Raw genomic sequence first — 24,601 nt, forward strand, 5'->3', positions numbered from 1 at the left:
TAGGTCAAAGGTCAAAGGTTAGAGTGGTAAATTCTGAAATTGAAGGATTTTTTGCATTGTTTACACTATTGGAGTGTTGCAAGAAAGTTGCAATTAATTGCAACTGATTGTCACTGGCCAATCAAAATCATCGTTGCATGCATGTCTTCTTAATAGGGCAGACCCTGAGCCAATCAGAATGGTTGTTTCAAAATTAGCAATTATTTGCAATTGATTGCAACTTTCTTGCAACACCCCATATATCTCAAGAACCACTTGTTCCATTAACTTCAAACTTGTACTTGGTACTAGTACATGTATGTATCACCATAGGAAGACAATCAGATTAGATTGTGACAAATGTAGGCCAAAGGTCACTTACCATGAAAATTCAGGTTTTTGCATTGTTAACAACACTCTTGAACAATTTGAGCCATGAACTTAAAACTTGGAACAACATGTAGTATTCATCACCATAGTGAGACAAACTGATTATATTTTTGTTCACTGAGGTCAAAGTTAAGAGGTCATTGATGTCATTATACATATGAAGTTGTTGGTTTGTTTTAGCTTTGTTATCATACATTCATATACCTCAACTATTTTGTACTCATGACTAGGAGGATGTAAAGTGATCAGACTTTGGGGTTATAAGGTGTGAGGTCCATTGTCAAAGAGGTCAACTAATATGTATGTTTTTTATTCTGGTTATCACAATAATCAAAGTACAATTTGAGCCATCTATTCAGAGGAGGCATATAGGAGATGCAGTCGCATTCATCTTGTTTTGGTTAATCAATTGTAAAGAATTTCAAAACTGAGTTGTATACTGCACTGCATAGTATGCCTTTGCTCATGAAGATATTGACAAATACTGTGATAAGCTGTTTGCTGGGAACATTGTAAACATTCAATTTATAGGACTAACTTGTCCAGCCCACCAAGGTTAAGGTATTAAGATTAAGGAATCATTGTGATATCTGTCCATTATGCTGTAAAAAAAAAGTAAAATACCTTGACCAAAATTTAGTAGATACCGGTATATTACAAAGTGTGGGTAAAGAAAATGAAACCCAGATTAATTTTCAAATCTCTAAAATTAGTCATTGGAATAACTTTTGAACACTAGTCTTAATTTAAGCCTTTTGTTGGCAACATTTGCTGAAGTCTGATTGAGCTCAAATCTTTTTGGTGTGACGATTGCATTAAGTGGAGCAATTTAAACCTAAAAATGCCAGGCTGTTTGTAGTCTTGTGTGTGTGTGGGGGGGGGGGGGGCATTATGGCCCCCCTACAAACTTAGCCGTGGATTGCCCGATCACAAATCAGCATGCATGTTGCCTGCGTCATAATCTACAAAATCGTATATTTAATTTCCTTCAATGATTTTATTGTTTTAATTATGCTAATTTATACATGAAATCAGAGTTTTTGCTCTGAATCACTACATAAAGCTCAAAAATGCTATTTTTATGCCTCCGCCAACGAAGTGGCCGGAGGCATTATTTATCTGGATTTTGTTTTTGTTTGGAAATAGGATATTGTTGTGTTGTGTGTTTATGCAATAAAGACTTTCCAAAGTTTCATGCAAATGTTTTACTTCAGTGTATTTTTGTGTCAATTACTGTAAAACAATACACTTTAATTTAAATGGTATTTCACTGTAAATTGGGTAAATTTACAGTAATTTACTGTGGAAAGTGTACAGCATATGGGGTAAATTACTGTAAATTGGGTAAATTTACAGTAATTTACTGTGGAAAGTGTACAGTATATGGGGTAAATTGGGCAGGTTTACAGCAATTTACTGTAGGTAGTGTACAGTATCACTGTAATGTAACCAAAAAAATTACAATACATTACTGTAATTTAACCAAAATTTACAGTAGCTACCATTACAAAAGTTTTAGATTTTACAGCAAGATACAGTAAATTGTACAGTATCTCCCTGTAGATATTAGAAATTTACAGTAATTTACCGTAGGGCAAAGTTACAGCAGCTTACTGTAAGATGAAAATTACAGTAAATTACTGTGCAGCAGAGTTGCCAGCAATTTACTGTAAAAACTACAGTAAATTTTTTACAGTGTTGTATAGTAGTCCAGTTTACGTAAAAGCCGCTCATGCCCAACCTTGTCAAAAGCTTTTGAAAAATCCATGACTATAACATCCGTTTGACGTCTTGCTTCCAAGTTCCTATGTAAATCGCTTGTGAAACCAAGTAATTGTTGTTCACACTTGTTCTTACGGAAGCCATATTGCAGGGGGAAAATGATGTTATTTTCGTCCCCGTCCTTCATAATTTTGCTGGCTAAAACGTGCTCCATTAGTTTACAGCAAATACATGTCAGCGAAATGGGGCGGTAGTTTACAGGAGTAGATCGATTACCTTTCTTGTAGACTGGTACAACATTTGCTTCACGTCAATCATTTGGTATTTCACTTAATTCATAATAAACAACCGGAATATATTGCAAAGAATTGGAGCCAGAATTTTTGCCAGCTGCTTCAAGACTCGTGGAGTTATACCATCCGGTCCAGGGGCCTTACATGTCTTCAAACCACAAAGCAACTTCTCTACACCCTTTGATGTAAACAAAATATCCTCCATTTCTTCAAAGTCTGAGGTTTCCGGTAGTATATAAGTCATTCGGTATGGGAGTTTCCTTGGTGAAAACACTTTTGAACTGTTGGTTCAATGCTTCAGCTTTTGCAATTGGATCAGTGATCGTAATACCATCACTTTTCAGTTCTCTTATTCCTGTATTATCAGCTCTGTTGTGTTTGATGAAGCCCCAAAATCTCTTCATACTCTCAAATTCTGTGGTATCTTCATCGATAGAAAAAAGAGATTCCACATAATTCCAATAAGCCCTCCTTAGCTCTTGTTGCAGTGATTTCTTAACTGCTTTCAACTCTTCCTCCAATTGAAAAGGGACTACCCCGTGGTTTCTCAATTTCATGTTCCGACTTTTTTTGTTCAACCTATCTCTCCTTTTGATCAACCTTTTAATCTTGTTTGAAATCCAAGGTATGTCATTCTTTTTGGAGGTCATCTTATGTGGAACAAACTCTGTCATTCCCTTCTCTATTCCATTCTTGAACATAACCCAAGCCTCATTCACTGAGCAAAAATCAAGCTTCTTCAATTTCCTTGCCTACACCTTGCATGAAATCAGCAAATTTCTCCCAATCCGCTTTGCTGTAGATGTTAATCTTCCTTCTTGCTAGCTTCTGGCGAGCTGGACAACCAGCAATCCCATCCCTCTATCTCTTTTTGCTTTTGTGTTTGAAGCTACTTGCTTTTACCCATAGTCTTTCCCCCTCTCAACTTACCTTTTTTCCTTCCCGATTTATTTCTCCAGTCATTTCGATTTCATAGTCCATAATATATTGTTCACAGTCTTCGTTTTTTTCCAATTGATTTTATATATACTCTCTCTCTCTCCTATCTTCATGATTTTCCATCCTCACGTCTCCCTCCCCCCTTCTCCTTCACCTTTCTCCTTCCAGCAATATCCGAACCTTTTTCTTGATTTTTACTATTTTTTTTTCTACTTTGTCCCTTATCACTCTCCCTGTCCCCTTTTCCTTGACCGCCTCCACAGGCCCGTAGCCAGGATTTTTCAAGGGGGGTGCGGTCACTAAAAAAACGGACCTTCGGTACCAATACCAATGATGACACACACACACACACACACACACACACACACACACACAATTATATATATATATATATATATATATATATATATACGTATATTTTATATATATATATATATATATATATATATATATTCTTTGGACGACCGAACTACAAAAGTTGTATAAGAATTTGCGCGCGAAGCGCGCCGCACATTGTGAATTTTGACTGTTTTAATGACGTTTTAAAGTCTCGAGGAAATTTGTATTTTTGTCTGTTGCATGCAATCGTGTTACGGTATTTCATCTAGGAAATAGTAAAAACTCATTTTGCCAGGAAGTTGCAACGTTTAATTGTGTTCGAGACTCTGCGCGCGTAGCGCGCCGCAAAATTGAGAATAGTGATTTTCCTGGTGTTGTTTTAACTTTTATTTTTTCTATTGTATACCCGCGTTAGCAGGCCTGAAGCCAGGATTTTTAAAGGAAGGGGGGATTGCGTTAATTAACAAAACGGTCCTTTGATACTGTCCCGGGAGGGGTAGCGACAATTAAAAGGTGGACACCATGCTCATACATGGACTTCCAAAATGGCCCCTAAACGAGTAATGATCATATGATTTTTTCGGGCCTTAAAAACAAGTATTCCTTAAATGTTTCCTGCACCCTAAAGAAGTACTTCATCATGATTGAACAATATACCATTTTTCCAAATTTCGGCCTTTTTGATACCCTTTGATTATATACGCTCGTACATTACACTTTCCATCTAATCCGTGAGAAAAAACGACCCCTATTACGCGTTTTCTTTAGCGAGTATGGTCACGGTGTCCACCTTTCAGTTGGAGTTTTCCATCCCATTGGATGCTGTTTGGAAGATGAAACATTCACTTTACTATACAGTATATCAGCCGTTGGTATGCGAGTTTGTCAAAAACGAAAATAAATAAGAAAATTTTTAAAACAAAATGAATTGTAAATGTGAACCATTTATATTTTGCCTCCTTGTGGTAGGATATTTCAAGCATTTCCGAACTTTCAAATAATCATTTTAGATTTAATAATATTAAAGGTAGTAGATCCGATTCGCAAACATCTCCAATATCAGTCAAATGTCATATTAACCATCATGCTAAGAAGGTTTTCTTTGTGAAATTTGGAGGTCAGTGAAATTCAAAAATTAAACATCCGTTAGCCATTGGAAGAAGTTGAGTGCAAATTCAGACCTCGGGCTTAGTGCTCAGATGTTTTCCTATTTGATTTGATCTGTCTTACTGTGCACACTAAGATACATACTGGAATGGTTATTTCTTATTTATTAAATTATAGTAGCATATTTGGTTACTAGCTGTCTCTAGGCATTTTCGAATTTGGGCTGCAAAGAGATCCACTACCTTTAAGTTAGAAGAGAGATAAGTAAATAATGATAAAATAAACAAACAAAAAAGAATGAGTTTCTTTTGTAATACTATCTGACAAACTTTTTACTTTACCATTTTACTTCATAGCTCAGCACTTTCCATTCTCTCTCATACCCTCTTACCCATTACATTTAAATGAAATACAACTAAAATGAGTTTGCGTGCCTGCATAATACTCTTTGGAAATTATAAGTGAGAATGTTCTTAGGTTTTGGCTCACTTTAAAATGAGAACCAATAGAACTGTCACAACATGAGAAAATGTATAAGTAATAATCAACAGTACATTTCCGAATTTGGCCTGCAAAGAAATCCGCTACCTGTAAGTTAGAAAAGAGATTAGTAAATAATGATAAAATAAACAACAAAAAAGAATGAGTCTCTACCGCCGTATCCAGAACAGAGCCTGAAACGGTGCAGGCTCAAGAAATCGTTTGTACTAATACGTCTTGAAGTACTGTGTGATACTGTTGACTCAGACTTCTACAAAGCTGTAAGTGAGAATTTTAACCCAATCCGGCTCATTACCTGTGTTTTTTATGAAAAATATGAATAAGTGCGTGTTTAAAAGCATTAGATTATGCACGGAGATCGTACAGTTACTTGATAGATGATCTTTTCTCGAATGTTGGTACTAGCAAAAGGGCTAGAAAAAGCAGCTATTATAATTCGTTAGGCATGCATAATGGCCCAATGAGTGTTACAAGAGAACTGGAGTAAGACAGGCCTTTCATTTTGTTTTGCCTCTCCTGATCGTTCGTAAGAAATGCTAATTCATGACCACCTTTTCACAATTTGATTGGAGCATGCATTCATAATGGAAAATAGTTGACATAATAATCTATCCCCAGGCATTATCATGCCAACATGTACTTATATATACATGTACTATATCTTTGTGAGACGTAGATATAAAATGTCTCAGGTTTTCGATTATAGTAATTTCGAGGAAATTTCTTTAATTTTTATCATATATGTAAACTTGAGGCTCTTAGATTTTCATCCACTTACCTCTGTTCCTGTGAAAAAATGCAAGTGTCAACCTCAATGTCATCCACGAATCGCACGTACTCGGGCGGCCAGTGGAAAAAAAAAAAAACACCGGTCACACGGGCCAAGGGCCATGGCATGCAGTGCCAATATAATAATAGCTCGCACAAATTGATACATAACATTTGTGTTTGTGTGCATGGGGACGATCCGATGGTTCATACAACAAAAGGGTTTCGTACAATTATTTTTAACATTGTTAAACGTACTCTTCCACATTTACGTAGCATATAATGTGTCTTTATATTTATTTGGATTGTTATCTTGAGAATTGCTAAAAACCGTTATTATGAAAAAGTGGACCTTTCAGAATTTTGGGGGGTGCGTACGCACCCGACGCACCCCCCCTGGCTACGGGCCTGCTCCACTAGCCCAATTTCAACTTCCATGTCTCTGCTGCCACTCACTTTATATGCCTTCCCTCCTCAGCTCCCCTCTAGATCTTTCCTTTGGCTTCTTTTGTCAAGCCAACGATCCCTGTAAAAAGTATTCGCGGCATGAAATTTCACGAATTGGACCCGACGGCCTTTTTCGTGGCATGAAATTTACGCGGATCGCCACTGGCGTTCAATGCATATAGTGTACTATATAGACAAGAACTTTCGCGTACATTTTAATTTCGCGACTCTTGGCGCTCGTGAAATTCGCGAAATTAAAGTGCCCGCGAATATTCCAGTATACAAGGACTACTAGTATATACACAGGTGATACCGTTACGCATTTCTCCTCTCATTAACTTTCGAAGGGCTTTTTCCTCGCGCGAGGGTGTTTCCGTTCTCCGTCCCCAGGATGATGGGGGGGGGGGGGGTATTGGAAATGGCGGACCTCGATCCGTAAATCATATACTTTGTAGTATTTGTGATAAGTGTTTGTAAATAAGTAGGCTAATTCATGAGGGTTTTTTCTCTCTTTTGAGCGGTTGACAATATACAAGCTTGCTTTTAGTGGACCTCTCAGTTCTTTTTTTTTTCAACTGAATCATAACTTTGTATTTTTTTTTGTCATGCATGCATTCTTATGTTTATCGGTATCATTCATCTTTTGCAAAGGCGAATGTTTGTGTTTATGATATAATTCCTGATTTATTTTCTGTTATGATTTGTTGGAAAAAGAAGAATGAAAATAATTCAATTTAATTTAATTTGATTTGATTTGATTTAATTCATTTACTCAGTTTAAGTAATAATTTGATTTAATTCAATTTAATTTGATTTGATTTAATTCAATTGTTACAAAGGGAGTGAAGAGGGGTATAGGCCTATGTATAGGAATCTGGGAAGGGCATGGTGGTAAGAAGGTCCATGTGGGGGGGGGGGGGGGGGGGGGGGGGCAACCCAGCGAGGAACCGGGTGGGATCAGCGGAGGGAGAGAGATGGAGCTTCGGGTTTGGGAGGGGATATATTCTGACCTTAAAGAAGAATTCCACTCTAAAATTTTATAAGAAATAAGGAAGTAGTTATGACATTCTTGGATTTAAAAGAATTTCAGAAAGCACTTCCTGACCAGTTGAGTGTTTATATGAATATTCAAATCATCATGTAAAATATGATGATGTCATGCTCTCTCTTATTCATTTCATATACAGAAATGACAAAAATCTCACATTTCAGCTGTATGAATATAAAACATGCTTAAAACCACCACCCCCACCCCCTACAAAAGACCGATGACTATAGCTCTGATGTATTTTGTTATATGGGAATAATATGCTTCTATCTACACTGCTAAAAAGTTTCCAAATTGCATATTATGCATGAGAATGTGAGAGTGGCATGACATCGTCAGCTCGCAGGATTGGTCAAGAAATATTTTCAAAAAAAAAATCACCTTCCTTATTTCTTATCCGATCTTTGTCATTTTTAAAACGTTCTGTAGAGATTTGTTTTCTCTCTCTTTCTTTAGGAGTTTATTCATTTTGGGGGTGGACTGCCTCTTAGATTTCCAAGAGGAACTTGAGCTTACGCATATATTATTGATATTTAACGATCTGTCACATTTATACGCTTTTGGTGGAATATTTGAAGAAAAAAAATGTCAGTCAAAAAAGTAACACGATATACACGTCTTTTAAAAATAAAATAGGTAAAATACAAAAGAAAGCATGTCAAATCAGCTTTTGCGTTGAAAATCAACAATCTGGTTCACTTAATTGTCTGTGTTTGGGTGAATGGACGAATATCCGGAAATTTTTCAGAACCCATTCCGTGACCAGCTGAATTCATAATAAGAGGCCTAATTGTTTTATTTACTGATCAAATCATTTCAAAATGTCTCAAGGCGCAGCAACCGCGGGGTATATATGCCGGAGATTGAACAAATGAAATTGAATTGAATTGAATTGAATTGAATTAAATTGAGATGGGAGCCCGCGGGTTTAATTTATCATCCCGTCCGAGTGAGCTTTTCCTTCACGTTTAGCGTAAAATTCAGCAATCGTGTGCGCACTTTGGTTGGACGAATATTAACTTGGAAAATCATGCATAGACCGTAAAAAAAAAGTTATGAAAACAAGCCTATAAGTTCTGTAATTGCTGCGTTATTTTCTCATTTACTGATTAAATTTTTTGAAAATCTAATAATCTTAATACAAGAAACCGCGAACCTTATTCCTGTCCCCTCCCGACTGCACACGGCCAAGGGGGATCTGAGGGGTTAAAAGAAAATAAGTATAAACAAATACTGTGTCAAGCGGACCCTGCTTGGGGGGTGTGTGTGTGGGGGGGGGGGGGGGGGCAACCTAAAATCGCCGCCACTGATCATCAGTGGTAATCTAAACAATTTGAGATTTGCTGATTGATATACTTCCGGTCTGCGCTGGTTTATTGAGCAATATTGGTCCCACTTTCGCAATTACAAATTCCTATTTGTTGGCGATTTTATCGCAAATTGGGCTATGAATACACACGAACCGTTCGCTGTGTATGATAGATGCACATGTTGTTGCTGCATGCATGTCATGTTCTGTGTCTAAAGCTAACCATGCTAAGGATAACGTGGTCGACTGATCAACTCCCTGCCAAATTATAGGTTGATCGTTGGTCCACTGCTGCCAATCTTCTCGAACATCTGCCGAACGTAAGACACATCAGAAATCTTTTCCGCGTAAGTCAGCAGCATAAGTGAGTATAAAATGTCGAGAGAGGAATGCAAGACATTTAGTAAACATCACAACACAAGAAAGCCAAAGGGGCGCTAATGCAACATGCAGCTACTGCCAACATGTCCATGGCATAGATCTATTTGGGCCATAGCATTGCCATTAACGTGGTGTGCATGCCATTGGCATAAAGGTCCGCTTTTGTAGATCTGGCATCATTGGCCGGCAAGCGCAAGTAAACATGCATAGGGCGTAGATCTAGATCTTATTTTGATAGCATGTAGATCTAGTTGATTTCTCTGTCCAGAGTCCACCAGGCACAGGGATCGTCCTGCACGGGAATTCATCCCATGTATAAACTTGTGTAAAGTTAATTGGGGTGTAGCTACGCTTCGCGACAGCGGCTGCGTGTAGTTAATTGGGGTGTAACGTTAGAATTGGTTTATTCAATAGAATAAATTTACAGCAGGATTGATTTGTTATGACTGTGATGTTATCGTGGTTATGGTTTGTTAAACTTGAAGTCTGGATTGGCCTTGGCCTTGGGCAGTAAGCATGGACACATGGTATTCCAATTACTATACGAGTATTGGTAAGCAGTGGCCAGTGGCAGTGCCAGTGGTCATGGTCAGTGGTGGTACTGTAGTCCGACCAGTTGACCGAAAGATCGGTCTGTAGCCAAGTGTAGGCTATCTGGTTGTCGGGGATATCGTGATATGTTCCGCGGAGACTGCGTCTGGCTTCACAGATCCCCTTCCACGGAGGAGAGCGATAACGTCAAAAAAAGACTCATCCAGACAAATGAGATGGATCTTTCTGTCTATCCAACCAGACGCCGTGCGAACCTGTCGCGACTGAAGTGTAGCATTCCTTAGACAGAAAGATCCGTCTGTCCGAAGGACTCTTACATTTTGCCATTAACGCTGTCCTCCATAGACAGACGGAAGGTACCAGTACGGTGGTACCCATTGCTGTGTGGATACAATTGTATTCTTAACCACTGTCTCTATGGAAAATTGGGTGAGGTACCTCACCCTTCTCGATTGCGTCTAATTCATGGCCCTAGGTCGGCAAATTTAAGCTTGTATAGTTAAATCAACTATTCAAGAGTACACTACACTCACCAGATCAATTAATAATCCAACATTTTGGTAGAATTTTCAACGTAAAACACACATCAACCAGCCCGTCGCGTAGTCACATTCAAACTGCAGAAACATACAGTATGAATCTATTAACCAATCACATGCGAGGTAGTTTCTACATGTTTTTTTGACTAAAACACGTACCTCGCATGTGATTGGCCTAGAGTCTTATACAGATTCAAAATGGCGACTTACACTTAGCGAACGGCGATGTTGCGATATGGATAAAATTTCTGCATTATAACTGAGTTACTGTGAGTATTTCGATAGCACAATGTGAGAAATTACCCCAAATATTGCTGCATAATGTGTCATGTCATGTCAAACTTGTTTGAATGTAAAAAAGTTGTCTGAAACTTGGTTTATTGTAACGTTTGATCTGTGCGCGACTGCTCCACACAGGAGCCGGGATCATTGACTTCGGTCTGTATACGGAGGGGATCCGTGAAGCCAGACGTAGTCTCCGCGGAACATTCCCCGACGGACAGATACAGACCGATCTTTCGGTCAAAGCATTCCTAGAATCCTATACTAGGTGTCTATGGTACTTGGGCAGGCAGGTACTTTGAGACTTCTTCTTCTTCTTCTTCCAGTAAAGTACAGACCGCCGTTGGCGTATTATCGTACTTGTGCTTGTCAAGTGCCCAGATGAAAAGTGCGTGTAAAAAGATCTCTACAGATTCTATATGTGCAGTTAAAAAAGACAGAAGAGGCTTAACGAAGCCTAATCTGTTGCACCCCCTGTTTGAAGATCTGTAGAGAGCGAGAGGTGCTTCTACTTATACTTGGTGGTAAAGAGTTCCGTAGTTTAATTGCATCAGGAAAGAATGTCTTCTGATATGTTTGGGTTCTTGACCGAAAGATCGGTCTGTTTCTGGTCGTCGGGGATATATTCCACGGAGACTGCAAAGACAGACTGAAGCCTGAAGGATATCATATACAAAACCAAAAGTGGTTATTTCATATTTACAGAAGGAAAATATAATGAAAACAATTGCACAGCATTTTGGTGTCAGATCAAAATGCACTTAATATTTTCTCTTGTTTGAAAAGGATTTTGGCACAAATTATTTCTTATGTGTGATTTCTGAAAGTTCATACAATAAGCTTTCAATTGATGTGTCATTTAGCTTGGTGTGTTCAATTTGAAAATTTGGCCTGCTGGTTGATACGTTTCATCAGTATGGAATTGCCCTATATGAACCACTCTTACACTAGGAATTTGGGGCTCGATGTCAGCAATGGAAAAGTTAGAAGGCTTTGAATTTTGGGAGAAGACCCTTGGAAGGCCCCGCTTTGCTGTGGCGCCGATGGTTGACCAAAGTGAGTTACCATGGAGACTGCTGAGTAGACGACACAAGGCAGAACTGTGCTACACACCAATGTTTCATGCCTCTGTTTTCACGAGGGACAGCCATTACAGAAGAGAAGCTCTTGCTTCATGTGATGAGGACCGGCCATTGATTGTTCAGGTCAGAACTGAGGATGTATTTAAACCCCATTGCTTAGATGAAAGAGAATCAATTAATCCTATTCTATAAGCATAATTCTATGCTCATTTTTCACCAATGAAAATTTGACAGACGGTTCACACTTCATTTCAAGTACAAACGTCTGTATCATACAAATATGACTGTGTGGAGGCAGTGTTAGGGAATGCGGGAATGAAAATATTTGCTTGGTATTTCTTCTTTGAGACTTCAAATCTCTTTTGTAACAGGGTCAAATCTACATGAACATGAAATAGTGATGATTCTATTCCACACCTGAAAGCAGTATTGCATGATTATAACATCATCTTCACAATTTTTAGTGCATTCAGTCTTATAAGAGATGGCTTTCCAAGTCCACTTCTTCATTTCTATGCAGTTCTGTGCAAATGACCCAGAAGTGTTTGTGCAAGCTGGGTTGCTGGCTCAAGACCGCTGTGATGCGATTGACCTTAACTTGGGTTGTCCTCAATCCATTGCTAAAAGAGGTGAGTTACATAATTCATATACCCTGTGGAAGTGATTTCAATTTATTTTGGCAAGTAATGTTTTGTTTTTGTTGATAACATATATCCTGTGATCTGTGTTTTTTAAAGATCTTATCCATAGTGTCATGTAGTTGTGTACTTTATTGAAAGGAATTGTCCATTGTGTAATAAGTATTTAAAGGACAAGTTCAACTCATAAACATAAGGATTGAGAGAATGAAGCAATATTAGTAGAACATATCATTGAAAGTTTGAGGAAAATCAAACAATCCGTTCAAAAGTTATGAATTTTTGAAGTTTTTGTGCAGTACCCGCTGGATGAGAAGACTACTGCAGTGTATGAATAACTTAGATGTCACATGCGTACAACAATATAAGGAAAATGTAAAGAGAATTTCACAAAATTCCATCTTTTGAAAAAAGTACACATTCCCCTGACTCCTTACCGACAAATGTTATGGGTAATATTATTCCCCCTGCCTTTAGAAAGAGGCAAGTCAAGTGCTCTTTTATTATGCGAAAAAAGTGAAAATATATTGAATTTTCTTTTACATTTTCTTTATACTGTTGTACGCATATGACTCACAGGCTGTAGTAGTCTCCTCATCCAGCGGTTCCAACACAAAAATTTAAAAAATTCATAACTTTTGCATCGATTGTCCAATTTTCCTCAAACTTTCACTGATGTGTTCTACTAATATTGTTGCATTTTCTCAATCCTTATGTTTATGAAGGTGAACTTGTCCTTTAATACCAGTACACATGTAGAACTTAGTGTTTTACCACAGGAGTTTTTATGCACTATCTAAAGCTACAGGAGAAAGAAAGAAAAATAAGATGAGAAGTGAAGTAGAACTTTTAATAGCACATTAGTGTGAATACTAAAGTGTGAACGTGTGAATTGATTGACACTTGATCTTTTTAAAACATATTTGAGAGACAAATGATTAGGAAATTACTTGACTGTGGTCATGAATGGATATTCATAAAGTAGATACCAGAACTGTAACTGCCACAACTGTGCAGTAAAATGAAAAAAGAATATTTTGTAAAATGTAAAAAGACCAGAAAAACAAACAAACAAACAAGTAGAAAATCTTTGTAAACTTGTAGTTAGGTCATTATGAGAAATGCACTGCAGATTGCCAACCAATAAACTTTGCTTATGCTTGAACTTTCATTGATCTTTTTGATGTAATATTTTCAGGTCATTATGGAGCCTTTCTACAGGATGACTGGGATACCATCAGTAGCATGGGTAAGCAAGCCCTTTTAAGCTATTGAAGTTTTTGTGAATCCCCATTATGCCACATCAGTTTGTATCAATCCAACTTGAGTAATTAAATGGATCCGTTAGTATACTTTTCAAATGTCCATGGGCGACGATTCTATCAAGTGGATAAACCTTTCCCAAATGCTAAAGTCTGATAGTTGCCTCTGCCAAGGCTGGAGGTAATGTTTTCATTGGTGTTGGTCTGTTTATATGTTTGCAAAATAACTCAAAAAGTCGTGAACGGATTTGAATAAAACTTGCAGGAAAAGGCGATAATGATGCAGAGGAGCAGATGTTTTTTGGTAGTGATCTGGAAATTTGCATTCATTTCTGAAGGATTTTTGATCATTTGGCATATAAGGTCATTGAACTTAGGAGGTCAAGCTGCATGTTCTGGAAGTTTACATACGCGCATCAAAGCGTGTGCTCTGTTCAGGCGGGGTGCCATGCTGCTGGAACTTGATAACGTAAACAAAGGCTTCTGTATTGGGAAATTGCATTCATGTATGGGTGAATATCAGTTCCTGGTTTGGCAGAGGTCTGTGCTCTCCAGGTGCTTTTCTAGCACTAAATATCGATAGATTTGTATGTTTGCAAAACAAATATTCATCTGTACATGTAATCAGAAAAGGAAAAAGAAATGCTGCTGGGAAACTGTAGTGTCCCTTGAGAGCATTGCCATTTTTTTTTTTTTGGTGTTGGTAGAAAGTGTTAGATATTAAAAGATTTGAAGACAAGTGACAATAGGAGCACAACAACTTTTCTAAAACTCTGTGTGTGTGTGTGTGTATGTATATCTTGGGGATGACAGCTCAGGGTAAGGTGTGGTCCATATCATAGGTAGTTGCATGACGCTCAAAAGTTCTCTTCTGGCAATGTACGTGTATGTATTTGTTGTGCAATTTAAAATAATTGGGTAAAGGTTCTCTCAATCCAAATTAAAAGTTGCCTCCCTGACACTTGTATTATTTCATTTCAGTCGTAGACATACCCCTATACCAGGTCTGCACACTAACCCATTTTTTCTACTGGTCTGACCTGTCTGTCGGACCAGTAGTTACCCAGTTTTTCTATGTTTTACTGATCCATTCCTGAAAAAGTTACTGGTCCAACAGTGATTTTTACTGGTCAGGGACCGTCGGACCAGTGCCAGTGTGCAGCCTTGCCTATACTAGCCTTGCATTATATGTGAGCATCCTGATTAGGACTTAAAATCACTGATGTAGCTTCTCTGTTGCTGAATAGGTAGAACAGGATGAAATCCAAGTGTCAGGATATGTTGGAATGGAGTCATGTTGTAGACTCATTCCTGAGATTAATGGTTTTCTGCTCATTTGTCATTACAGTCAGTCTGGCCCACAAGAAGCTGTCTGTTCCCGTCACATGCAAAATTCGCATCTTCAAGGATGTCCAGAAGACTGTACGCTTCGCTCAGATGCTGGAGAAAGCCGGATGTCAACTGCTCACAGTCCATGGTCGTACCCGAGAGATGAAGGGACCAGTGACTGGCCTGGCAGACTGGTCGGCCATCAAAGCTGTCAAGTGAGTTCTTAGGCTTGGGGGAGGAGAATATTTTGAGTGCAAATTCTCTTAACCAGAAACCAAGTGTATCATGAGCTGACTGATATCTGTAAGGTAAGGGAGTATATGTATACTTACATTTGTAAGTCAGTTCAGTGTGTTGTATGATTTAGTAAAATTTCAGTTAACAAAACAAAAGCAAGAACTTCGCTTTGTTCTAACATGTCAGAGGACATTAGTGTAGATTTGAACTTTCCAGTGTTAAAAAACTGTGAAAATTACCACAAATTATGTTAGTTTGTGTGAACTGTGGGCCACGTGGATATAGTGGTGGGGTCACCTACGTATGTCTTTATATTTCGATTGAAATCTCATACGAGCTAACATGATCCTTATGTTTGTTTATCGGTGAAATTGACTTTTTATGCCTCCGCCACGAAGTGTCGCCGGAGGCATTATGTTTTTGGGTTGTCCGTCCGTCCGTCCGTCGGTCCGTCTGTCCTTCCGTCCGTAATCAATTTTGTGGACAGCGTATCAAAAAAACTGTTAGAGGTATCCTAATGAAACTTGGCATGTATATGTATGAGTGGGCGAAGTTGTGCCTATCAACTGTTGGGTGCACATGCTCAAGGTCAAAGGTCAAAAGGTCAAGGTCAGATGCTCAAAATTTCACTATTTCCCTTATATCTCTGCAATGCCTTGAGGTATTTTCTTAAAACTTGATGTATACATGAACTACCAAATAAAGATTCTCCAGAGAGAGTTTTGGGTCGTGAGGTCAATGGTCAAGGGTCAAAGGTCAAGTGAAAATGTTAAAATTTCACTTTTTTCTCCATATCTCACAAATATTTCAAGGTATCTTCATGGAACTTAGTATATGTATGCATGTACTGACTGGCAGTGATGTAGGGAATTTAGGGGTCATGGGTCAACGGTCAGGGGTCAAAGGTCGAGGTCAACTCGTCAAAATGCCATTATTTCCCTCTTACAATGTATCTATACAATGCCTGCAGGATTTTTTCTTGAAACTTAGTGTATGCATGTATTACCCAATACAGATTATCTGGGAAGTTTCTTGTTAAAAGGTCAAAGGCCAAGAGGTCAAAGGTCAAGTGGAAGTGTTAAATTTCACATCTTTAAACTTATAAAAGGGTCAAAAGTTGGGTACAAATCCCCAAATACCTGCACTCTTATTAGACAGTATAGCAATTCATCCAAATAAACCTAGTTCAAGGAAAGTGAACATTCAGTGGATGTGTCACAAACCTGTCATTTTAATGTTTTGCCAGTTATGTGAAACTGTTATCACACATTGTCAAGGCATTGTGCTATAGACCTATTCGGAGAACCATGCATTATGGCGGAGGCATACCAGTCGCCATAGAGACATTTCTAGTCAGCAATACAATGTGTCCACATGTTTTGTGGTGCAATTTATTTCTGGGCAGCATTGCAAAGTGCACATAATCTACATTTGAGAAACAAATTACATGTATACTGCTTCATGTCTTTTTGTTGCAACTTGCCTATATATGCAATCCATATCAGGAGTGCACAAGGATGCAGTATGTGATGATTAATGCGCTATTTGTTGTAGTATACATGGCACCACGAGATTTGCTGTATCTAAGAATGCTTTGTATTCTTAGTTGTAATCATCAGTCAGGCAGGGGCTTCATAAACACTGTCTCAGGGCTAGTTGACCTATGCCCTTTGCCATTAGTTTGACCTCAATCCACTGCTGTAAACCCAACAGAGATGCTGTCAAGATCCCAGTGTTTGCTAATGGCAACATCCAGTCACTACAAGACGTAGAGCAATGCATGGCGGAGACGGGCGTTGATGGTGTGATGAGTGCTGAAGGAAACCTCCATAACCCTGCCCTGTTTGAAGGGACTTATCCTCCCATCTGGACCGTTGCAGAGGAGTATGTCAGCCTGGTCAAAGCTTACCCTTGTCCACTCTCATATGTCAGAGGTCATCTCTTCAAATTGTGGCATCATAGGTGAGTAGAAGTGAACAAAATCTAAAATTAATGATCCATTTTAAGTGATAATGTCCATGACATCTATTGCTGTGAGGAGGGGGAAGGGTTGCTAGAGCTTGTCAGTTTCTCCTAATGCTCTTTTATTTTTATGCCTCCACCACGAAGTGGTGCCGGAGGCATTATGTTTTCAGGTTGTCCGTCCGTCCGTCTGTCCGTATGTCCGTCCGTATGTCCGTCGGCATTTGTGTATGCGATAACTTGAGTAATATTGACTGGAATTTTACCAAACTTGGTCCAAGTATAAAGTATGATGAGGCAATTACTTGATTAGATTTTGGGTGAAATCGGCCAAAGGTTAAAGGTCAAAGGTCGAGGTCAAATCATGAAATTGTATCTGTGTATGCGATAACTCAAGACTGGATCAAGCAAATTTCACCGAACTTTGTCCAAGGATGATGTATGGTAGGACAATTACTTGATTAATTTTTGAGGGAAATCAGACAGAGGTCAAAGGTCAAAGATCAAGGTCAAATCCTAAAATTTATCTTTTTACGTGATAACTCAAAACTGGATGAAGCAGCTTTCACCAAGCTTGGTCCAAGGATGATGTATGATACGGCAATTAGTTGAGTAGATTTTAGTGACATTGGCAAGAGGTAAAAGGTCAAGGTCAAATGCTAAAAATGTTGCTATTTCCACATATCCATGCAATGCCCAACGGTATTTTCTTGAAACTTAGTGTAGACATGTACTACTGCATAAAGATTCTCCAGAGAGAGTTTCATATCATAAAGTCAGAGGTCAAAAGGTCAAAGATTAGGTGAAAATGTTACAATTTCACTTTTCTCACAAATGGTTCAATGTATCTTCATGGAACTTGGTACATAAGCATGTACTGACTGGCAGGGATTATCTAGGGAATTTAGGGGTCATGGGTCAATAGTCAGGGGGTCAAAGGTCAAGGTCAACTTGTCAAAATTTTACTATTTCCCTCATATACTAGTATATGCAATGCTTGCATTATCATTTTTTAAAACTTGATATACATGTATAACCTAATGGAGATTCTCTTGGAAATTTCCTGCCAGAAGGTTAGAGGTCAAAGGTTAAGGGTCAAGGCCAGGTTTAAATGCAAAAAAAGTCAGTCAGAAGTCAAGTAAAAATCCTTAATTCCCCAAATACATGTACCTGCACTCTTTAATAGACAATTATAGCAAATGTAGTTCAAGGAAAGTGAACATTCAAGGTATTTCTGACAAACCTGTCATTTCAATATTTTGCCAGTTATGTGAAACTGTTATCACACATTGTGAAGACATTATACTATACACCTATTGGGAAAATCATGCATTATGGCGGAGGCATCAGTCGCCATAGCGACATTTCTAGTTTTTCTTTAGTTTGTATGTTTGTTTAGATTTTTATGTCTTTTTGCTTGGTTTTGGAAATCATGTAGATGTATTTACTGTATTTCTTCAACTGTATTTTCTCCATGGATCATATTTCATATTGTTTACTCGTGTAACATGTAAAGGGAGATAGCATATCCATTATACATTTGTTGAATAGGTAATTATAATTTTCTTGTGTCAAGTTTTCATTTATGTTATGCAATATTAGTACCAGTTATATTTCATAGTACAATTGTATCTTAAAGTTGTCTAGTGGGGAATGAAATTAAGTATGAATGAATGTAAGTCTTGTGTGAAGAACAAAATACTTCCTTGTATCTGAATTAAGAAGGTACTACTCTTTGCTAGATGTACAAACTAAGAGCAAAATACCCAAACCACGTAGAACAGAATCAATTACTCACACATAGAATACTGTGTGGACTGACATGCCCTTGTCTGTCTTCATTCTAGCCTGCTGGTTAACAGTGACCTACGCATTGAGCTAGCCAAAGCCAAGAGTCTTGGTGAGTGTGAGAACATCTGCAGCCGGCTGCGTGCTCGCTGTGAGGAGGAGGCTAGTCAGCAGCCTGCCGCTGAGATAGCAGACAATGGCAAGCGCCCCCATTGGCTTTGCCAGCCCTACTTCAGGCCCAGGTTAGTTATGACAGCCCAGCCTTAAAGACCTGGGCCCCGTTTCATAAAACTTTTATCAATAACAAGTTATGATAGTTGTTATACGCTATTGAAATCCTTGCATCTCATTGGCTGAGAGCAAATTTTTTCATAGAAATGTGCTGATAACAAGCTTTATGAAACGGGACCCAGGTAGCATGGGTACCATGGAGTGAGAAGGCTGGTTCATGTTGGATGTATGTAAAAAAAAAAGCTTGTAACAAATTGTGTACAGCTTTTATCACTGATCTTTGTATACACACAGCCGAAGAATCTCAATTGCAGTTGACTGTTACCAATGAGTGTATGATTTGATGCACATATTTTCTTACGGGTGCCATTCGTGGCGTCCAAATTTACTCCAGTGGGCACTTGCAACAAGGGAACATCAATGCATTAGTTTTTCTCTGTAAGCACTGGCATTTTCCATAAACTTGATAATCAATTTAAGTCCAGATGATAAAGTATTTGTACATGAGGGCATAGTGTACTCCTGATAGCAAATGCAATTACACACATATTGCACATTGATGAATGCATTGCATGACTACAAGTTTTAATAGACATTTCTAAGCATTACTGTATAAGCTGTTACTTTCGTGTACAGATATTTTTGCGAATGAAGAGGTCATGAACATTTTCGAGAGATGTTGTTTTCACGAATTGACACAAAGCTGTTGTGAGTGCACTATTACAACCGCATATGGGTGACATTTTCATGTGTTGTCAAATTCGCGGTCCAACAGGGATTTGCGAAATTCGCAAAAATGAGAGCTTATACAGTATTGCATTCAATAAAATTACATCACTGTCTGGTACCTTATATAGTGAACATGTTTCAGTTTGTAAGACCTTTTGTCATTTGATAGCAGCAATTTCAAGAGACTAAAAAGGAACAATGTAGCTAGATGAGTGGCTCCTTTTGTCAATCTCTATAGTCCTGAGCAGATGGAGAAGAGCAGAGCAGAGCGGAATCGAAAGCGCCCTCTAGCCCTCATCAATGAAGATTTCAATAGCGAGGGTCTCTCCAAGAATCAGCTGAAGAAGAGAATTCGCAACCCACGTGCAACATTCCATGTGAAATGTAAGTGTTTCCTACATTACCTTGATGATGTCAAAGACGTTAGAGCCGTGAAAACTGGAAAATAAGGTTATTTGGTATGAACGAGGGAGAAGAATTTGAAGTGTTAAGTGATCAAAAGTTTGAGATTCAAAGTACAGTACCTCATTTCCATATTTCATGGTGTTTGAATATTTTGAAGTTATAAATGTTTGGTTTGTGTGAATAGTGTTACTTTCGTGTTTTCAATTGAACAATTCACTTTAGGCCTAGTACCTAATTTCATACCTACTTCACTGTATGTAGGGTTAAAGGTGATATTCTTAGAACTTTGTTTATCCGGTGGCTAGATTTCTCATTGCTTTGGTGGTGGCTTGTTGGAAATGGAGAGGCCCAATTCATGTAGAAGGAGGAGAAGATTTATTTTTTTTATTTTTTTTTATAACAAAATCATTCAGTGTTTGGTGACTTTATCATGCTCTCATGGTTACAAGTCACATTTATCTTCAGTATATGTAACATAGAAAGAAGGAATAATTAATTTGTGATCATTGGATTCGTTCCTATTTTGTAGCAGAAATATGGGACTCTATAATGTTTTGTGGTTATTTGCCCTGTGGACAATAAACAGAGACTCCAACCCCAAGCACCTTCTGATCTGGAGATTCTCCCGCCTGAAACTCCTAGCAAACGGGAGACCCAAGTTTATGTGTGCGAAGGGCGAAGTTCCTAGGGTTATAGATGCTCTCTAGTGCTATCTAAGGCTTATTTTTGCAACATACGATAGCAATAAGTAAGAAATCCTTTCCAACGGGAGACATTGAGCCAGGGCGGGAGAAATTAAATCTTAAACGGGAGAACGGGAGATTTTGCAAAAATGGGTTTTCGGCGGGAGATCTCCCGTCGAAAACGGGAGAGTTGGAGTCTCTGAATAAACTACATTGCAAGTACCTAGAAGCCAGCATTCTGATTATGCACAGGAAAAGTTGGAACCATTATGCTTTAGTTAAAGACAGTCACAGCTTCCAATGTGACATTGCTAAACCCACACAACTTCTCCCATCTAATATCATATCAGTGCAACAAGATTCATTATAGTGAGTCTCTTCTTGTGTGTTTCTAAACATTTCTCCTCTTCTAGCAACTAAATATGAAAAGTGTGCAAAATGTGCCAATCCACGAGGGAGGAAGTGTGTGTTTGAACAGTGTAGAGCATGCTGCAAACACACTGCACACAAAGCTATGGCAGACTGTCCAGGTGAGTCATGGATGAGAGTGGGATAGGGATGGGATGCATGGGTTACTTGGCCCTCCTAAGATCTCGGCCATTGATCACGTGATCATGGCTAAAATTTGACGCTCATGTTGCCCATTACATTATCTCCAAGAATTAATCATTAAATTTCCCTAAACATGGTCTTTTTCTGTAAATTATGCTCACTATGCATATTTATGCCATTTTTTTTTTTTGTGCATCAGATTTTAAAAGAGAATAAAAGTGTTGCAACATATACCATTTTATCTAAATAGAGAACATTACTACCTACAGTTTGTAGAAGAAATTACAAAGTTGCACTGTACTGTGAAATGCTGTTGTGTACGCATAATTGTGAAGAATGAGTGCACTAGTTTTCTGTGGCTTAATGTGTCGCTTGTTCGAGATGCCGTACTGTCAGGCCTTCGGATATTCAAAAGAAGAGTGGAATGGTGAGTGGGAAAATGTTCAATTCCCTCCCAAACCCAAAGAAAAACAAATCTCTCACAGTTTGTCACTTCATGGCAACATCAGCAGTGCAAAGCCGAGTCTAGTGTCTCACAGTAGCTACAGCGGCACCACTGATTGTTGGCCATCTGGTCTGCAGGGATAGGGGAAGCTGGGCAATCATAATCTCTGATTGTGCTGCTTCTGGCTGCTCCTACTGCAGCTGCATCAAACCGTTTTTACTGTGTTCCAATTCACTCTCTAAAATACACTAGTTCATACCCGTAAGCCACTGGGCCAGCCATTCACAAATGTAACAAATCTAGAGATTACCAATCATATGTGATAAATGATGACATTAAAACACTGAAACTTTTGATCCACAAAAAATAGCACGAATGAATGAAGAGATGGAAATAGCATCGATGGTAGTGTAAACACAAGTGAAAACACACAGTCTGCTTCTGTGGATGTGTTGGAGCTCAATGATCAATTTCATGATGTAAAATTTTTTTGTGTAATGTATGCTGCTAAACAAGAAAAAAAAAGATTTAGAGGAAATAAGATACTTAGTAAGAATGTGTTTTTTCTTTTAAAGTTGGAATCATGACTAAAAACATTTTAAGTGATGATCTACTCTCTATGGAACAAATGCACACTGATCGAGTGCAATTGAGAAATGTTGAGAGCTACATGGGGACCAGAGAGATGCCACTTATGAGAATGAATGGTGCTCCAAGTAGATTTTTGTTTTTTGTTCTCAATGCAGGTCATAATTTACTCTTCAAGTCCAAGCAAGAGAGGAGACTGCAGTGGGAAGCAGAGCAGAGACTCAAAGGCATGATGGAGATTTCCTCAGCCGGTGGCTCCTCCTCCTCCTCCTTTGTCACAGCAGTGCAGGCAGAAGGAAATGGGCAAATTGATTCTGGCTAGACAGAGAGGGAGGCACAGCTCTCTCTTTTTGCATCTATCTCTTACTCTATACATATCCTGTACATATCTACCAAATATGAAGTGAATATACCTACTTTTTATCAGGGCCCAGAATATTGGTATGAAGAGTAGTAACTAACTGTAGGATGAAGATCTGTCATGACTACTGTAAAAGCTGTTATTTTTGTGAGATGTTATTTTCTCAATTTGACACAAAGGTTATCATAAGTGCACTAACAACAGTCCACCGCTAATTCATGCAATGCAGATCAAGTGGTGATTTTTTTTTGCATGTGATTAAATTGTGGGGCAATAGTGGTTTGTGAAATTTGCAAAAATCATACCCTCGCAAAATATCAGCTTTTACCGTACCAGTTAAGTGATTGTCTGTATGCAGGACAATGTTGTGATAAATGGCAGTTGTTTCATGCTGGGCTGAGTGTCCTGCAAAGGTTGCAGGTGACCACAAATCTTTTTAAACCACTTCAGTAACGACTGATGCCAATGTTATAGGCAAAAGCAACAGGGTCTAGGACAATATCTCAGAGGAGAAAAAGAGGATATTGGGTTATTCATAGCAGCATGATGTGTATGTGTGTTTGTTTGTATATGTGTGTGTTTGTTTTTATGTGTGTGTGTGTTTGTGTATGTGTATGAAAAATATACAACTTCTACAGATCTTTCAGAAAACCCACTCTGACTGCTTACAGATGCTTACATTTTTATTGTCTTCTTCCCTTAAAAAGATTGTAAAGTTGTAATCCTGCAGTCCAGATGCCCATTCTGTGGATATAGCTTCATCACAAGTCTTGGAAGCATTGCCCTTTTGTCTTGTCCTCTACTTTAAATTTGATTATACAGTGACTCAAATTACATTTCTCACAAATCTATTTAAGTTCCTTCAAGGTTCAAACAAAATAGGGTACTTATCAAGGTAAAGGTTATGAAGTACAGGGGTAACAGATGGAGGTCAAATGCCAATATTTACCTCTGTGCATCTACTCAGAATACTTCAGATTACATGGGCAATGGAAGAGATAGTGAACAAATTATGGTGAAAGTTTTTTTTATTGTGGTTTTATTTTTTCAGATACACGGACATATGGGAAGGCGAAATGAACTGTACATTGTGATGTAGATATAATATATTCATAGTGTATTAAAAGGTAAAATGGTTCACTGCATTGGTATTATTTATTTCAGTGTACAGAATGACTGTACAGCATTGTTAGAATTCTGGGTGCTTCTGACTTCCTTGCTCATGCATTAAACCTTGATGTCACACTGAGCTTCACTATTGCTTTGCATACAATGAATGTCTGACTGACTGTTTAATCTCACTTAATGTCTAGTAGACATTGTGCCAGTGGGACTATGACCTGCTAATTGAAATGTTCTGGCTGCCTTAGGGCCTTTCAGTTGTCTGAGGATTACTTGTTTTTCTTTTCTTCTTTTTTTTATAGGTGATACAAAATAAAAGTTAAATGATACAAAACTTCAGTCTGTTGTGTATGAATTAACAGATGTCCATAATGGAACCATCTCAGTGTCATATGTAATGTCTGCATAGTGCCCATTGACAGCTGTCATATGATAGTGCTGATCAATACTGTGCTGGCTTTGTGGTATAACTTTTGAGGTACTGCATGGTCTAAAACAGACTACATAATATATTTGAGCATTATATTTTTGTATTCATAAATTTAAGGAACTCTTCAAATCATTTTATCAGAGTGAAAAGAGTGTAATCAT

At 38.3% G+C, this 24,601-nt stretch overlaps 1 protein-coding gene across 1 annotated transcript; it reads left to right on the top strand.

The window, feature by feature from the left end:
* The first annotated feature begins 9,085 nt into the window (after nt 1-9,085).
* Nucleotides 9,086-23,458, top strand: LOC139742620 (tRNA-dihydrouridine(16/17) synthase [NAD(P)(+)]-like). The gene is made up of 10 exons (XM_071653144.1): nt 9,086-9,162; nt 11,548-11,801; nt 12,199-12,307; nt 13,515-13,565; nt 14,927-15,122; nt 16,858-17,106; nt 18,954-19,136; nt 20,093-20,238; nt 21,356-21,472; nt 22,686-23,458. Exons 2-10 carry the CDS (start codon nt 11,562-11,564, stop codon nt 22,847-22,849), a joined length of 1,455 nt encoding a protein of 484 aa, XP_071509245.1. The 5' UTR covers nt 9,086-9,162; nt 11,548-11,561; the 3' UTR covers nt 22,850-23,458.
* The last annotated feature ends 1,143 nt before the right edge of the window (nt 23,459-24,601 follow it).

This window comes from Diadema antillarum, unplaced genomic scaffold, assembly GCF_040938485.1.
Source record: "Diadema antillarum isolate AM-2024a unplaced genomic scaffold, OU_Dant_1.0 seq00001009_RagTag, whole genome shotgun sequence".
Taxonomy (NCBI): Eukaryota; Metazoa; Echinodermata; class Echinoidea; order Diadematoida; family Diadematidae; genus Diadema; species Diadema antillarum.